This window comes from Crinia signifera, chromosome 9 (genome assembly GCF_055691185.1).
Source record: "Crinia signifera chromosome 9, ASM5569118v1, whole genome shotgun sequence".
NCBI lineage: Eukaryota > Metazoa > Chordata > Amphibia > Anura > Myobatrachidae > Crinia > Crinia signifera.
In genome coordinates this window covers 15,287,648-15,300,950 of record NC_139225.1, presented here as the reverse complement: position 1 = coordinate 15,300,950, position 13,303 = coordinate 15,287,648, and the positions used below count along the sequence as shown (strand labels likewise).

General features: G+C 50.1%; 1 protein-coding gene across 1 annotated transcript in view; it reads left to right on the top strand.

Moving 5' to 3' along the window:
* The window catches only part of CCDC187 (coiled-coil domain containing 187), a 74,724-nt gene that overhangs the window by 9,314 nt on the left and 52,107 nt on the right, over positions 1-13,303 (top strand). Inside the window, exons 4-11 of the mRNA XM_083161127.1 lie at positions 3,089-3,188; positions 3,488-3,578; positions 4,855-5,606; positions 7,554-7,655; positions 9,729-9,860; positions 9,994-10,511; positions 11,259-11,347; positions 12,569-13,080. Of these exons, the coding sequence (XP_083017253.1) occupies positions 3,089-3,188; positions 3,488-3,578; positions 4,855-5,606; positions 7,554-7,655; positions 9,729-9,860; positions 9,994-10,511; positions 11,259-11,347; positions 12,569-13,080 (2,296 nt within the window). The remainder of the gene's footprint in view (positions 1-3,088; positions 3,189-3,487; positions 3,579-4,854; positions 5,607-7,553; positions 7,656-9,728; positions 9,861-9,993; positions 10,512-11,258; positions 11,348-12,568; positions 13,081-13,303) is intronic.

The following is a 13,303-nucleotide window of genomic DNA, read 5'->3' as shown; positions in this document are numbered from 1 at the left end:
ACTAAATAACACACCGTAATGCCCATGACAACATACTAAATAACACACCGCAATGCCCATGACATACTAAATAACACACCGCAATGCCCATGACATACTATATAACACTCCGCAATGCCCATGACATACTATATAACACACTGCAATGCCCATGACATACTATATAACACACTGCAATGCCCATGACATACTATATAACACACTGCAATGCCCATGACATACTATATAACACACTGCAATGCCCATGACATACTATATAACACACTGCAATGCCCATGACATACTATATAACACACTGCAATGCCCATGACATACTATATAACACACTGCAATGCCCATGACATACTATATAACACACTGCAATGCCCATGACATACTATATAACACACTGCAATGCCCATGACATACTATATAACACACCGCAACGCCCATTACACATTTGACACATAAGTGCCACTTACCTACATGCTCAATGCCAGGGGCTTCATGCTCGATGCCAAGGGGGTCTGAATTTGCTTGTTGCCAAGGTGGACAGAACTGTGCAGCGGCCTGCTCCTGGCCGGTATTTTCAATTCAGCGCACCGCCGGTGGTGTGCAGCAGGGAGGGAGGGTGGGAGCGGTGGTGTGTGCAGCAGGGAGGGAGGGTGGGAGCGGTGGTGATGTGCAACAGTGAGGGAGGGTGGGAGCGGTGGTGGTGTGCAACAGTGAGGGAGGGTGGGAGCGGTGGTGGTGTGCAACAGAGAGGGAGGGTGGGAGCGGTGGTGGTGTGCAACAGAGAGGGAGGGTGGTAGCGGTGGTGGTGTGCAACAGGGAGGGAGGGTGGGAGCGGTAGTGTGCAGCATGGAGGGAGCGGTAGTGTGCAGCAGGGAGGGAGGGTGCAGCAGGGAGAGTGGGTTGCAGTCATGTGCAGCAGGGTGGGTTGCAGCAGGGTGGGTTGCAGCAGGGTGGGTGGGTGCAGCTTGGAGCAGGGTGGGTAGGTGGGTGCAGCTTGGAGTAGGGTGGGTGGGTGCAGCTTGGTGCAGGGTGGGTGGGTGCAGCAGGGTAGGTGGGTGGGTGCAGGGTGGGTAGGTGGATGTGTGCAGGGTGGGTAGGTGCAGCAGGGTGGGTAGGTGGATGGGTGCAGGGTGGATAGGTGGGTAGGTGCAGCAGGGTGGGTAGGTGGATGGGTGCAGGGTGGGTGGGTGCAGCTTGGAGCAGGGTGGGTGGGTGCAGCTTGCAGCAGGGTGGGTGGGTGAGCCAGCCGCCGGTTAGCTGCTCACTTCACCTCTCCCCCTGCCTGTGTTGCATGCTGCGTGCTGGGCCCTGAGTCCCCCGCTCCCCGCTGTGTCTGCGAGAGACTCAGTGAGACGTGCTGCTGCTATGTAAAATTCACATCTCCCGCTGAACCGCTAGCCAATAGGCGCTCGCGGTCCAGCAGCCACCAGTTGATTGGCTGCTGGACCGCAAGCGCCCATTGGCTAGCGGTCCAGCGTGAGATGTGAATTTTACATGGCAGCAGCACGTCTCACTGCACGCACCCTACGCCTCCAGCTGGCCGCCCTGCCGCCTCCAGCTGCACGCCCCCCACCCTCCGCCTCCAGCTGCCTGCCCCGCCGCCGGGTAAGTCATCTAGCTATTGACTACCCGGCGGCATATTGTGAAGCGTTAGGCCCCGCCCCACTGTAAAAGTGGGCGGGGTCTTAGATGACAGGGGCCCACCGGGGAATCCCCCGGTTCCCCCCCAGGCCAGTCCGAGCCTGACCGCAGTGCTGTACAGAGAGTACGTCAGTCACACCAGACCCTGCTCCACCAAAGCTTACATTCTATACAGTATATTACATATTCCATATACCATTGGCTCAGTACGGGACTGAGCCAGGGGGTCTAGTTAATAGATTTGTAGTTCTTGTTAATACTTGAATTCATCTGAAGCAGTAAGTGGCGGCTCAGTGACCCCGCTACCTGATATTATTACTGTTATGTGGTAAGTGGCGGCTCAGTGATCCCGCTACCTGATATTATTACTGCTATGTGGTAAGTGGCGGCTCAGTGATCCCGCTACCTGATATTATTACTGCTATGTGGTAAGTGGCGGCTCAGTGACCCCGCTACCTGATATTATTACTGTTATGTGGTAAGTGGCGGCTCAGTGACCCCGCTACCTGATATTATCACTGTTATGTGGTAAGTGGCGGCACAGTGACCCCGCTACCTGATATTATCACTGTTATGTGGTAAGTGGCGGCTCAGTGACCCCGCTACCTGATGTTATGTGGTAAGTGGCGGCTCATTGACCCCGCTACCTGATATTATCACTGTTATGTGGTAAGTGGCGGCTCAGTGACCCCGCTGCCTGATATTATTACTGTTATGTGGTAAGTGGCGGCTCAGTGACCCCGCTACCTGATATTATTACTGTTATGTGGTAAGTGGCGGCTCAGTGACCCCGCTACCTGATATTATTACTGCTATGTGGTAAGTGGCGGCTCAGTGACCCCGCTGCCTGATATTATTACTGTTATGTGGTAAGTGGCGGCTCAGTGACCCCGCTACCTGATATTATTACTGTTATGTGGTAAGTGGCGGCTCAGTGACCCCGCTACCTGATATTATTACTGTTATGTGGTAAGTGGCGGCTTAGTGACCTCGCTACCTGATATTATTACTGTTATGTGGTAAGTGGCGGCTCAGTGATCCCGCTACCTGATGTTATTACTGTTATGTGGTAAGTGGCGGCTCAGTGACCCCGCTACCTGATATTATTACTGTTATGTTATCAGGTAGCGGGGGTCACTGAGCCGCCACTTACATTATTACTGTTATGTGGTAAGTGGCGGCTCAGTGACCCCGCTACCTGATATTAATACTGTTATGTGGAAAGTGGCGGCTCAGTGACCCCCCTACCTTATATTATTACTGTTATGTGGTAAGTGGCGGCTCAGTGACTCCTCTACCTGATATTAATACTGTTATGTGGTAAGTGGCGGCTCAGTGACCCCGCTACCTGATATTATCACTGTTATGTGGTAAGTGGCGGCTCAGTGACCCCGCTACCTGATATTATCACTGTTATGTACTAATACTGTGTTCTCTGCACCGCATCACCCAGTTACACAGGATAGAAAGTAGCGCTGGTTTTCAGGATCGGCGTCGTACATCGGCACAGAGTATTCGCAGGAGGCTACAGATGGACTGCGACGCGCTGTACGGTGAGATACAGGCTGAGCTCTGACTGATGTGCATGGCCTTTGTGGTAACCAATGTTACTTACCAATCTACACCTGCCACATGCAGCCTGTAGATGCCACCAGACTAAGCACCACTGTATACACCTGCCACGTCCCAGTATACACCTGCCACGTGCAGCCTGGACCTTCACCCAGCCTAAGCACCACTGTATACACCTGCCACGTCCCAGTATACACCTGCCACATGCAGCCTGTAGATCCCCCTAACCTAAGTACCCTGATATACACGTCACATCTCACAGATCTTACTCCTTGTCCAGGTCTGGATTCCTGCTCAACGTCAGTCAGCGACCACCCAGGGAGAGACGCAATGTGGCGCGGGAAGCCCGACCAGACCTTCACAATACACAGGTCAGACTTTCACGCACTACATTACAGACACATGCAACCGATAAACATTATGTTACAGAGTAAGTGATAGGGCAGCGCAGCGCCTGATGTGCGATCAGGAGAACGTAGATGGGGTATGTGCTTTATGATGCTCTGGCCCTAGGTGTGGGGGGGCAGTATTCTCTGTGTACCCCTACAATGCACAGTTAGGAGAATGTTGAGGAGCTGCCATTTAGGAGGTTATTCTGGTTGGTGCGGTTATGTCCGCGTGCGGTCAGTCCGCCGATGTTTTGTGTTTGCGCATGTGCAGAGGCATATCTGCGCATGTGCGAAAGGGACATATTTCCGCATGAATTGTTTACACTACGAACAGGGGGAGGAGAGGGGCGTCTGTTTAGGCTCATTACCATATGTATACACCCTGCATTTCATGGGCATTCCCATGAAAACGCTGGGCGTACGTATGGTAATGCGGCCGTGACGCACGTGTAGGGGGCGGACATATGACATCGCCGGATGTCAGCTGCCCGCCCAGATCCCTGCTTTTGCACGGAGAAATGTCCGAGTGGTCTGAGCACTCGGGTGCTGCCTGACCACTCGGTCCTGCAGTTCGATGGTCTGCGACCATCGAATGATGGGGGAGGTTCCCAGAGATGGAGGAGGTGTATACATGAGAAATCCACTCGTGCTCCGTGCGGTCAGCGGCTTACCGCATTCGGACGCAGTGAGCGATCCATACGAAAGGCGGGGTTTAGGACGCTCGGTCCTGGCCGCATTTTCGGATCCGGCCGCACCAACCAGAATAAGGCCCTGAGTCTCCTTGGCCTTCACGCTGATATAAATGATGCCACCTTCGCGACCCATGTTTGAAAGCACCGCCTGCCTGTCCCGTGTAGATCTGTTCCTTGTTGTGTAACAACTTGCGCAATGTTTGTGGGAAGGCGCCTTATTATACAGGATGGGTGAGGATCAGCGTATTACAGTGATGATGGATGAGCTGTCACAACAGTGCTTGTGTTGCTAACCAGTAGCTGACCGCACTGTGATTTTGTTTAAATGCGACACAGTGGTTGGAAGGAGCAGAGGCGGGATCCTCAGAGGTGGCGGGGTGGGGTCAGTACTTGGCCTGTGTAATAAGGTTTCTTCTTTATGGTATAGAGAAAGCCACCCAGAAAATAGCATGATCTTGATCTGTTTCCCATTGGAAGGTGGCGTAGGGGATTGCATGCCTTTGCCGAATGTCCCCACATGGACCTAGATCTAGTTTTAATGTATTGCTGTTATTTGTTTCTTTCAGTGAAGAACTAGGCGGGCACAACACTCCCACAATGGAGCTTCCGCCGGGTTTCTCAAGGTGGCGCAAAGTTACATCGTCACCGCACCAAGATAGACCGTCCTTGTTTAGGTGTAATCCCGGGGGAATGACTACTACAAAGTCCAGCATGAGACCCTGTCAGGAAAATAATTTGGGAAGGGGAATCAGAGATGATAATGAGGGCCAGATCTTAGATGGACAGCAAAGCTCAGATGATCAGGACATGGATGGACGACACTCCTTAGAAGATCAGGGTGTAGATAGACGACGCTCCTTAGAAGATCAGGACATGGATGGACGACACTTGGAAGATCAGGCCATGGATGGACGATACTTCTTAGACAATGAGAAGGTTCCGGGAGAACCTGGTTTGTGCCTCCTTGGCCACCGTCCAGAACCCATGAATGACTGTTCTATCTCTGATCCATGTGGGACCTCTCCACTCCCGGTCAGTCAGCCTGAGGTACGGCCTTGTTCATCCCCAGAGTTGGCTTCTCCTCTGCTCACCCCAAAGTCCGGCCTCTATGCCCAGAAGCTGGACATCCTTAAGCGTAGATCACCTACAAACAAGCTTGAAAGACTCAAAGAGAAGATCCGAGAACAAAAGAGGAGACAGGATGCTTTCAAGAGGAGTCAGACTAAATCCCTTCCGGACCTAGAGCGCACGAGGAGACGGGGGATGACGCGCAAAGTCTGCAAGGTGACATTTGGACTTCAGCCCACCATTTGCAAAGGTAGGAATGTCCTCTGCTTCCTCCGTGTGTGACTGGTCCCAACAAAGCAGACATTTAATTTACTGCTGAGGACACTTCATCCTTCTGATTGTCACTAGAACAGATCTACGGCCTGGAGCCACAGTGGCAGTGTTAATGATCTGAGTGGCAGATTTCATATTGGGATTGAGTTGGAAGCGGCGTTGGCCAAAAGCCCATTCATCACCGCAGCCTTTTCCTGGCGCGGGGAGAGGGGAGAATCTGATCGGTATTTAGATAATTGCTCAGGGAACATTTACAACTGCTGGTGTGTTATGTCACACTTGTTACTGTGCGTCTGTGAGAGCCATCAGACCCTGGTGGGCTCTCTGCTGCTTGTCCTGGGTGGGAAGTCTACAGCAGGGTCAGCCCAGAATAATCACAGCACAGGTCAGTGTATGCAGACGTAGCGATACATTGTGTCACTGCAGCCTAAACCATGCACCAAACCGGTGTTACAGCATATATGGGGCCACATGACCGTTACAGGACAGGAATACACTCTCCTGTACCCCCAGTAATACGGTCTCCTGTACGCCCCAGTAATATGCTCTCCTGCACCCCACATAATACTATCACCCAGATTACACAGAGAATGTGATTATTGATAAAATAATGGTGTTTGGACACAGGAGAGCACACACATACAGGAGCCGGCAAGGTCTTCTATTGGATCAAATCTTTATTTCCTTAATTATAAGGGGACCACATATTTACTCTGGAGCCCACTCTCTATGTTTTCACATATGAGAATATTTCCAGGTGTAAGCACACCCTTAAATTAAAATATTGTAAGGAGAGGAGATTACAGTTTATCCACTAATGGTACTTATGGAGCCAAAAGAAAAAGGGCATTGATTAAATACAGGCAGCCCTCAAGTATTAATTACAGTAAGGGGCCTCGGCCTATACTTGGACCTGTCGTTATTGAAATCTCAGTAAAGTTTTTTTGATCCAAAAGATCCTTAAAGATCTGTTAAAAATTATTACACCCCTGATGAAGTCTCATAAAGAGACGAAACGCGTTGGGTATCTGTTGCGATCCATAATCTAAGGAAAACACTTCTGATACAAGATTCGATTTCAAGTAAAGGTTTGATTTTGTTTTAAATAAATGTTTTATATTTAAAAAATGTTTATGTTGATTATGGTCCTATGAAATAAAGGAAAGACAGGAATTTCCCAGTAAATTGTGTATGGGCGATATATAACACTATTGTTTTGGATATTGATAAAAGAGAGTTCAATAATTAGTATTAATTAGTCGAGATATTCATTGGTCCTGATTCAGACCTAATTTCTTGACTGCTAAATTTCAGAGCCCAATGATCAGATATACGCCGCCCTGCCAGAGTGACAGTCCTGTGATTTGGTCAGCACGTAATGCAAAACTTAGCTGCAAACCCATCCACAGCCGCTCACCATGGAATGATTCCCCAGTGTGCGCAGTCTGTGCCTAGCCCAGAACTTACTCAGCGGCTGCAATAAAATCAGGCTGATTGGGGGAGGAGCTGACGTCACATGACTTCCCCTCACACACATGCGGTTTCCCTGACACTCCCAGATAGCAGCCGCTCACCATGGAATGATTCCCCAGTGTGCGCAGTCTGTGCCTAGCCCAGGACTTACTCAGCTGCTGCAATAGAATCAGCCTAATCGGGGGCAGAGCTAACGTCACATGACTTCCCCTCACACACCTGACCACGCCTGCAATTTCCGTGACACTCCCAGAAAATGGCCGAAGTTTCCTTGCAGCCAGCGATCAAATAATTAGCAGGATTATATTGCAGGATGGCCTCGCTCATGCGTACTATGTGCCATAAGCATACGATAATTGCCCAGCCTGCCAATTGTCATCAGGTCTTAATCAGGCCCATGTCCCCCCATTCCCGGCTGTGGACACATTATATAACCGGTATTTTCTTTCAGCGTCTAGATGCTCCAAAGACCGCGGCAAAGCAGTGAAAAGCAGGAGCCCCGTCTCCAGAAGACTGACCTTCACGCCCCCGGAGACGACGGAGAGGAAACGCAGTGAGTTATAAGCAGTTGTCCGTTCTGTGCGCCATCCCAGAATAATCAGGAACAACCACATAAGGCAGCGGCAGGATGATGGCGGCTCCTCCTGGTGGCAGCGCCAGATTCCCGCTTCTTTCACGTGTTCTCTGATTCACCGATATCCATTGTCTACATGTCATCTACGGTCTGCGTCTGGGGGAAGAGGGTGAGGATGAGGCCCACTCCACAAGAGGCAGCTCTCGCGCCTTCACCCTTACTGGATATGTGCGCATTTTCTCACTCAGTGATTTGGCGGTCTATATACTAAGCCTTGGATGACATTAAAAATAGAAAGAGATAAAGTAACAGCCAATCAGCTCATAGCTGTCATTTTTCAAACACAGCCTGTAACATGGCAGTTAGGAGCTAATTGGCAGCTACTGTATCTCTCTTCAAGTTTAATACATCCCCCCCCCTACGCCTGTAACATGGCAGCTTTATTTCTCTCCACGGTATCCACATCCTGAGCTTAGTACATAGACTCCTTGTTTACTCAGTATGTGCGTTATCCGTCCTGCTGTGTCCAGTCTGCCGTAGGTCGTATCCAGTTGATTATAGTGTTTATTCGAGCACCCGCCAACTGTAAAAACCCATGCAGTTCCTCTTCCTGCCTGGGGTGTCACTGTCTGCTGTAGTGCTTCTAGCACAGTGTGGTCTGTATATCAGTACTGATATGCAAACCAGACCTGTGCTAGAAACACCACAGCAGACAGCGACACCCCAGGCAGGGAACAGGAACTTTAACATCCACGTTGATTCTGATTGGGGACGAAGCATGGAGAGTGTAGTGAGCCACACTTATGGGGATCAATGTCAACAGTGACAAAAAAAAAAACATAAAAAACTAATTTCTGCATGTTGACCTAGACCAGGGATGTGGAACATGTGGCCCACCAGCTGGTATTAAACTACACATCCCAGCATGCCCTTCAACAGGTTTAGCATGGCCAAATAGTAAAACTGTAGCAGGGCATGCTGGGATGTGTAGTTCAACAGCTGGAGGGCCAAAGGTTCCTCATGCCTGACCTGAACACTAGACCAGTGATGGCTAAACTTGACACTCCAGCTGTTGTTGAACTACACATCCCAGCATGCCCTGCTTCAGTTTTACTATTTGGCCATGTCAAAACTGATGCAGAGCATGCTGGGATGTGTAGTTCAACAACAGCTGGAGTGTCAAGGTTAGCCATCACTGCACTAGACCTTTACATCGACACCCACCTGTGCAAACCGCCTGGTGGGCAATGTACCCGTTACGCCCAGTGACACCGGATATGGTCAGAATTAGCATAATGAGGGGCTTGTGGGGGCTTTAAAAATGCATGAAATATAAAATGTTGAAACTGAATGGATTATTTGAGTTATGGTCTGTATACCGCAGAGACTGGAGGGGGGCCGCCAACGCATTTGTCATTACAACTCTGTGTCAGCGACTCTTTTTCGGTCATTAGTTTCTGTCACTGGTGATGCCCGGACAGAGCCGCACATAAGATAAATTGGAGTTCAAAGGTTGGCGTCACCGTCCTGCGGAATTTGATGAATTGGAGTCAGGTGGAAAATTTGCTGCAGTTAACGAAAAATTAATTTGCCGTTTGGCTGCAAAGTAACACTAAGTGTTTGCAGACAATGGCCGGGTTCTTGTGTGTTGTCTGAGAGCAACAGCGGGGGTGTCGCTGCAGGATTCAGATATTTTGACGGAGCAGCTGATTTATGTTAATAATAGGATAAAACCTGCAAAGTTACGCAGCTATTTTTACATTTTTTAAATCGCTTGTAAGTGCGGATAGATCTATTTGGCGAGGTACCATCGCCATTCTCAGTGCATAGGTCTGCACCAGCCACATTGTAGAGGGTTTAAATGCGTCTGAGCTGCGTATGCCGTTGATTCGCCCATAGTTGCGTCCTCTCAGCTCGGACACCTGTCCAGTGCGATCAGACAGCCCTGTATGCACCTCAGTCCCAGTAAGTTAGGTGCATGGAGGTAGGTAGACAAATAAGGTCACCCCTCTGAGTATGACCCATGACCCCCACATATCTCTCTGTGTTCAGGACTTGATCTCTATGGAGCTTCTGCATGGAGGGAAGGCCAGAAACTTGTCCAGCAGTTACTCGGACCCTCGTCGGTCACAGCCGGGCGGCGGCGTGTGGCGGAGACCGGCGTCTATCAAAGCCCTCAAGAAGGTATCTTCTAGCCATAGGGGCTAGCCTCAAATATACAAGTGTCCGTGTTCTTCTTACATGACCGGTCACACTACACACGTGTGCTTCTGCATGACATGTTCTACAGGTTTCTGCTGCGTTCTCTGTTTCGCAGGAAGTGGCGGAGAGACGTGCCGCAAAGCTGGGTCCCAACGCCGTCCAGAGGAGAGACGTCTACCATGTACCCGGGAACCAGCTGATGCTTTGAGCAGAGATCCCATCCGGGTCCTCACTGAGGTCTCGGCTGGAGATAGGGGAGCGAGAGGCACAAGCAAGATGACCGGGAAAGATATCCGAGCAAAAATCGTTTCTCCAAAAAGACCCCATGTCGCATTGGATCGCCCAGAGAGGAGATTCCCCGGGAAGGAGAACGTCGGGCTGGACGATGACGAGCAGCAGAAAGGCACCAGAACGCGTGGCTACAGCGTGGAGGAAGTCAGGAGCTTCATGAAGAAGAAGATCATCGAGAGGCAGAAGGTGGAGCGTGAAAACCAGAGGGAGGTGAATAAAGCGACGCAGGCGAGACGGCAACAACTCAACAGCGTTCTGAGGAAGCAGAGAGACGCCTGCCCACCAAAGAGACGCTCTCCAGACATGGCCACGTCTAGGGGGAACAACCACCTGCAGCCACGTGTAAGTAACAAGCCTCGTCCACATTGCAATGGGAAGGTCGACAGTCAAAAGTTTGACATGAGTTTGTTACGTTCCCATTTTCGGCCTAATGCTTGTGTCGGCCTTGAAACTCGTTGACCTTAGCCATGTCGACCTAAGCCCTGTCCACCTTCAGTGTTTGACCCAAATGGGGGTCAACCTAGTGACCGTATCCCCCCCAAAGACCTGTAGGCAGAGCGCCCACAGGGAAATGCACGTTTGGGGGGGGGGGGGGATACCAGGTAAAGGGTTCCCTCTGTGTAGATATTTGGGGAGAGGCGCCAGTAACTTACTGACGGAGTATGTGAGAGTACATTGCGCTCCTCCTGGGAATCTCCACATTCCAGATGTAAACTAGGAAATGGTTCCCGCAAAGAAACTCTGTTTTATCTATTTGGACTTTTGCTTTTTTAAATTAATTTACGAGATCAAAATAGCACCTAGCGAAGGACACAGGCGATGAGGAGAGGTAGCGTGTAACAAGTACCCTGGCCTAGGCTAGCTGGAGCGCACCAGCGGGCTTCTCCCATAGAGGAGACTTTAAAAGTAGGCAGCCCTGAGTAATCCGTAGCCCACTATCTCGTGTAGACGCCCCATAACCAGGTTATATCTAGCAGTATTTACAGGGGTGGTCTTGCTGCTATGTGGGGGTCTGCTGGGGTTCCACACTGGGATTTGTTCCCTATAACTTGCCTGTGATGCTGGTAGTAACGTGGATGTGACCTGCAGGTAACCGGACACCTGGATAATGCCAGAGAAGACCTCTCTTGGCTTCATGTGACGTCCTCTGACCTGCTGAGAGATGAAGGTGGTTCCAGGTAAGTGCCTCCGTATAACCTATATTATAATGTCCAGCAATTCTACAGCTGTACTGTACAGTGCACGGCCTGTATTATAATGTCCAGCAAGTCTAGAGCTGTACTGTACAGTGACCAGCCTGTATTATAATGTCCAGTGTTCTACAGCAGTACTGTACAGTGACCAGCCTGTATTATAATGTCCAGTGTCCTACAGCTGTACTGTACAGTGACCAGCCTGTATTATAATGTCCAGTAATTCTACAGCTGTACTGTACAGTGACCGGCCTGTATTATAATTTCCAGTGTTCTACAGCAGTACTGTACAGTGATTGGCCTGTATTATAATGTCCAGTGTTCTACAGCAGTACTGTACAGTGACTGGCCTGTATTATAATATCCAGTGTTCTACAGCAGTACTGTACAGTGATCGGCCTGTATTATAATGTCCAGTGTTCTACAGCAGTACTGTACAGTGATCGGCCTGTATTATAATGTCCAGTGTTCTACAGCAGTACTGTACAGTGACTGGCCTGTATTATAATATCCAGTGTTCTACAGCTGTACTGTACAGTGACCGGCCTGTATTATAATGTCCAGTGTTCTACAGCAGTACTGTACAGTGATCGGCCTGTATTATAATATCCAGTGTTCTACAGCAGTACTGTACAGTGACTGGCCTGTATTATAATGTCTAGTGTTCTACAGCAGTACTGTACAGTGACCAGCCTGTATTATAATATCCAGTGTTCTACAGCAGTACTGTACAGTGACCGGCCTGTATTATAATGTCCAGTGTTCTACAGCAGTACTGTACAGTGATCGGCCTGTATTATAATGTCCAGTGTTCTACAGCAGTACTGTACAGTGATCGGCCTGTATTATAATGTCCAGTGTTCTACAGCTGTACTGTACAGTGACCGGCCTGTATTATAATGTCCAGTGTTCTACAGCAGTACTGTACAGTGATCGGCCTGTATTATAATGTCCAGTGTTCTACAGCAGTACTGTACAGTGATCGGCCTGTATTATAATGTCCAGTGTTCTACAGCTGTACTGTACAGTGACCGGCCTGTATTATAATGTCCAGTGTTCTACAGCAGTACTGTACAGTGACCGGCCTGTATTATAATATCCAGTGTTCTACAGCAGTACTGTACAGTGACCGGCCATGTAATCACTGCTCTGTGTACTGTTATATATTCTTGATGTCGCCTGCTTTGTGTTCTCACAAAAAAACAGTGGGAGAAGCAGAACCGGCCGGTCCAAGGACCCCATAACAACGGAATGTTCCAGCCCGCTCCGTCTCCTAGACCTGGCTACCGGTCTCTCCGGTCGGCCACCAGCGCACCTGACGGAGGACACCGCGAGGAACAGTCAATATCCAGAAGCTGTACCGGAGAACCAGTATAAAAGCAGCCAGGAGCGAGTCCAGGCCATATGTGCCTTGGCCAGGGATCTGGGGCGGAGAGTGGAGCATGAAGCTACCAAACTGGGGGGTGCACAGCTCGGTCCGCACTCATTCAGCACCGGCACACCGGCCTCTCCAAAGTCACCATCCCGAGTGAGTCCAGAGTCTGGTAAATCTCCCAACCCTGCCCAGCCGGAGGCATGGAAGAGATGCCGTGCCATTACTCAGACATTCCCAGACAACCATGGCATGACCTCCGCAACATCTCCCTTACTGCAGGCTTCCGGTCGCCCCAAGATTGCCCATGGGCAGCTACCGAAACGTCCGCATGGCATAAATAAAGGTATTTATTGCAGTGATCATATTTCTGCCCCGTCGGCTATTCGGCCATTGGAAGAAATAGTCATTTGTTTCTTTTTCCCCGATCCCATGAGAGACACGGTAATACCGGGCTATATTGTGTAACACAAAGCTAAGTCCACACGTTACAGTAGGCCCCACCCCCATCCGCACCGTCGTACAAGAGCAGCCAATGCAGGAGCAGGCTGCCCGCGTAGTGCAGAGAC